The sequence below is a fragment of the Cupressus sempervirens genome, chromosome 10, assembly GCF_028749045.1.
Source record: "Cupressus sempervirens isolate cs-2001-9-10 chromosome 10, ASM2874904v1, whole genome shotgun sequence".
NCBI lineage: Eukaryota > Viridiplantae > Streptophyta > Pinopsida > Cupressales > Cupressaceae > Cupressus > Cupressus sempervirens.
The window spans coordinates 797,559,897-797,564,757 of NC_143127.1; the positions used below are offsets into that span (position 1 = coordinate 797,559,897).

Sequence of the window (4,861 nt, forward strand, 5' to 3'; positions counted from 1 at the left end):
GTCAAAAGTATCTCATGTGTGACCAAGTGTTTTTTTGTGCTAGAGTTAGTCATCACTCTAATAAGTTCAAAAGTTAATTTTTGCAAGAAAAAAGGCTGGACTATTTATATGAGAGTATGTTTGGTTTCAAACTATTGGTAAGTAACAGTGATCTTACTTCTATTAATTATTGTGTTTCAATATTGATGGCGGAATAGAAGTTATATAGATTGGAAATTTTAAATCTATGATAATAGGAAAACTCATAAGGAATAGTTTATTTTGAATTTGATGACTAGTATAACAAGAATTATTAGAGAATTATTTTAGGGTTCGAGCTACATTATTGAGATTAGGCAAATGGATGTCCGAGAACATAATAGACAAGGAGAAGAAATGGTGGTAATAATGACACGTTGAGAAGAAAACCTCTAAAGTTTCAAAACCATGTAAACATATTAAACTTACAACAAGCAACCATTATAGCTAAAAACTTAAAAGTATTTTAATAGTAGATGTTGAAAAATGCAGAGTGCATACAAGGAGCATAGTAGAGACGAATTCAATTATATTTTTCTACGAGAAAATTTTTCTTCCGTTTTCTTCTATTTTTATTCAACGACAAGTGAATAGAAAATCAACGTAACATAAAGGCAAATACAACAAAAATTATGACCTATTTGAACACACATTTTTGAATTGTAATAGCTTGAATTTAAATAGATAATATCATGTCTTAATTTAATTGTTATATTAATTAACTATTTATTTTTTATTTTTAGATATACTATATACATGTTCAATCAATTAGCTATTTGACATTTTCACAATCCTTCATCAAATTCAAGATTAATATATTTGTATTATCAAAATTAATATTTAAAAGAAGCACAATCAAATTATTTTAAAAATAATAATATTACGATTATTAATATAGGCAAGTCATAAACTTGAGCATATTAATAAATGCAACCTAAACTCGTGTTTCAATTTGAGCTTTATAGACATGAAAAAAATGTTAATAGAAAGGGCAAGAAATTCAGTCTTAAATGAAGCGTAAAGAATAATATCCTTGCCCACAGCGAAGTCCTAGTAATGTTACCAAATAATTACGACTCTACATCTTGAAAACTGTCTCCTGACTTGATATTTAGGTGGTAATGGAAAAACTATTCTGTGAACCGTGAACGGTAGCCCACTGGTGTGGATGGTAGACTATTTCAAACAGGACAAATTTCAGCCTACATATCCAATTCGCAGGCTTCCTGGAAAACCGTAATATGTGACTTTGTAATTCAGCAATGCGGTTTAATTTGCATAGAAATGTAATTGTGAGAGCCTCATACGACTAGAGGGGAATTGCTTTGAAGACAGAGAGTAGAGGCTTGGATTAAGGTGAGAGGATTGTATTTTTGACCAGTCGTGACCAAATGGATGTGAGCCCGCTAACTTGAAAATGGACATTAAAAAAGAACGAGTAGCAGTTGGTAGACCAACACAGATTTTGGTACCGAGATTTAATGACAATGGAGAAGAAGATTCATGTGTTGATCAATGTGCTTATGTTTTGCTTGGATGTCACCCTAGACCAAAGAGCCATGCCTTATCTAGAAGACCCAAAAGGCTGAAGAGTACATGCGAAGCAAAAGAAGTCAAGGAAATGAAGACAGACAGTTGCTAACGATGAATCCCTTACAGATATGAAGCATTGTGGACCGACCCAGCAGAAGCGAAAAGACCTCACAGCTTATTTAATCCTTCTACCTATATATAGAGAGATAGAGAGATACTCTCACATGTCGGGTCCGAAACAATTTGCCAAGTAGTCATTCAGCGAGTTGAGGCTGAGATTGTTGTACGATTCTCGCAATGCAGGCTTCTAAATGCCGGCTCCTAGTGTTGCCACTTTTGGCATTGTGGTTCACTAGTGTTCAATTTGTATCAGCAAAACATGCCGTGATTACACGACGCTACAAATTCAACGTGGGTTACATATGTTTCTACGGAATGAGTTGAATGCAGGATTATTGTTTAGGTTTCACTTTTAAAGTTGTATCTTTCTGATCAGGTTCAAATATTCCTGACAAGGAATGTCATGATTGATTTAGTTGTTCTAAACATGTACAGATTCAAATGGCGAATGTGACCCGCCTTTGCACTACGAAAGCCCTCTTGACTGTGAACGGGCAATATCCGGGGCCTGCAATAGTTGCTCGAGAAGGGGATCGCGTGGTTGTGAATGTAACAAATAATGTTCAAAACAATGTTAGCATACATTGGTATCTCTTCTGCTCCCTTATTCACTTGATAAAAGTAGTGTTATATGCTGATGTATTACTTAGTTATAAGAGGGTGCACCTTATGAAATGCTCAGGCATGGAGTTCGGCAGCTTAGATCAGGGTGGGCGGATGGTCCTGCTTATGTCACTCAGTGCCCAATTCAAACCGGGCAAAGTTATGTGTACAAATTTATGATCAAAAGGCAGAGAGGAACACTGTGGTGGCATGCCCACATCTCGTGGTTGCGAGCAAGCTTACATGGGCCCATTATCCTTTACCCCAAAAGGAATGCTTCTTACCCATTCCCTCGCCCGCACCAGGAAGTGCCTATTGTTTTTGGTATGTTTGCTTAAGACAATAAATGTGTTGCCACTATACACTATTACTGCTAAATTTAATATGAAAATGGAAATACTTGCGAATTGCAGGCGAGTGGTGGAATGCAGACACTGAGACTGTTATCAATCAAGCAATGCAAAGTGGAGCGCAAGCTAATGTGTCAGATGCGTATACCATTAACGGACTCCCTGGGCTTATGTATAACTGCTCCGCCAACGGTGAGGGTGGGCAATTACAAACGCTAATGTTCATTTGTATAAATATTGTATATAATTGTAACAAATGCTTAATTCATGTGTAATGCAGATACATTCAAGCTCAAAGTGGTCCCTGGGAAAACATACCTGCTCCGTCTAGTTAATGCTGCGCTCAATAATGACTTGTTCTTTGGAATCGCCAACCACACATTGACTGTGGTAGAAGCTGACGCTGTGTATGTGAAGCCTTTCCAAACCAATGTTGTTCTGATCACTCCTGGTCAGACTACCAACGTCCTCTTGACAGCTATGTCTCAGCCACAGAATGCCACGTTCCTCATGTTTGCCCGCCCTTTCGCTACGGGTAGTGCAGCTTTTGATAACTCGACCAGCGCTGGAGTTTTGGAGTATGTTTCCAATGCTAATACCTCCTCTCTTCCCATGATGAAACCAACGCTTCCAGCCCCCAACGATACCTCCTTTGCTGCTAATTTCAGCCAAAAGATGAGAAGTTTGGGCAATCCGAAATTCCCCGCAGCAGCTGTTCCTCTGAAGGTGGATAGACAGTTCCTATTCACAGTGGGGTTTGGGCTAAATCCCTGTCCCCAAGGACAGACATGCCAAGGTCCTAATAACACCAAATTTGCAGCCACTATTAACAACATATCCTTCGTTCTGCCCACCACCGCCCTTCTTCAAGCACACTACTATGGTCAGTCTAACGGAGTCTATAACACCACTTTCCCTGACAACCCGCCATTTCCTTTCAACTACACGGGCACGCCTCCTAACAACACGCGGACCCTGAACGACACGAGAGTGGAAGTGCTTCCTTTCAACACCAGTGTAGAGCTTGTATTGCAGGACACCAGCATTGTGACCTTCGAGAGCCATCCTCTGCATCTGCACGGCTTCAACTTCTTCATAGTGGGTCAGGGTACGGGAAACTACAATGCCAGCACCGACCCGTCCAACTTTAATCTGGTCGATCCTCCAGAGAGAAACACGGTTGGAGTTCCCAGTGGAGGTTGGGTGGCTCTCAGATTCCTTGCCGATAATCCAGGTACTACTGCTATCCTTACGTAGGCTTAGCTTCGATTTTTCTCATTTACTTCTTGGTCACATTGCTCAACCCAATTGCATTGCAGGAGTGTGGTTCATGCATTGTCATCTCGAGCTGCATACCAGTTGGGGGTTGAAGATGGCATGGGTTGTTCAAAATGGAAACGGTGGCAGATCTCAATCCCTTCTTCCTCCGCCCAAAGATCTTCCCTCCTGTTGATGTCTTCAGCGTCACCGCGCAGCGCGTGCTTACTTTCACTGCTACCAATTTTGTGCCAGTTCAACATAGAGTCCGAAGAAGAATGAGAAAATGTGTGTCTCGACTTCTCTAGAGGGAATAAGAGGGCGTGTGCCTAGACGTGACACCTCTAGCGTGCACCTCGATGATGATGTTAAGCTTTTGAATGATACTGATCTTGGCCTAAATAATTATTTGTTTACTTGGAACTACAAGAGATGTGGAGGGGATGAAATTTATTGGAGATTAGATGGAATCTTTATTTACGCATGTTGGATAGGGGATCAATGGAATACCAGTTCAAAAGTATCGGATTGGAGAGGTTCCAAAATATTCTTGATCTCTTCAAAAGTCTCTAACTCTAAAAACTCCTAGGTTAAAGTTTCAACATTAATGGATGTGGCACTTTTCTCCTCAGATCTTGGTCTCTAATTCATGTTTCAAAGGGAAACCTTCACATAGTACGACTATGCAATCTTTTTTCAAGAAATAAAGATTTCTTAATCAAATACTCAAAAGTTGGAACATCCAATGTTTTGGGAATGTTCAAATCAAGCAAATGACAAACATAAGCTCGTTGGATTATATTACTCGCTTCATCTTAGATTAGAGACTTACTTTGGAGTTGAGACAAAAGGTGGTCAAGGCAATAAAATATCTTATCCACCACCTGCCTAAATAAACGAACTTATTTTTATAGAGGTTCAATTATGACTTTGATAATAAACTTGACGTTCAAGCTATATTGGTGATCAAGAATACATGT

The 4,861-nt window shown here is 39.3% G+C and overlaps 1 protein-coding gene across 1 annotated transcript; it reads left to right on the forward strand.

The window, feature by feature from the left end:
* The first annotated feature begins 1,775 nt into the window (after positions 1 to 1,775).
* Positions 1,776 to 4,604, forward strand: LOC149536323 (laccase-4-like). The gene is made up of 6 exons (XM_089807747.1): positions 1,776 to 1,962; positions 2,107 to 2,258; positions 2,354 to 2,598; positions 2,688 to 2,816; positions 2,905 to 3,858; positions 3,944 to 4,604. Exons 1-6 carry the CDS (start codon positions 1,849 to 1,851, stop codon positions 4,075 to 4,077), a joined length of 1,728 nt encoding a protein of 575 aa, XP_089663873.1. The 5' UTR covers positions 1,776 to 1,848; the 3' UTR covers positions 4,078 to 4,604.
* Positions 4,605 to 4,861: the final 257 nt, after the last annotated feature.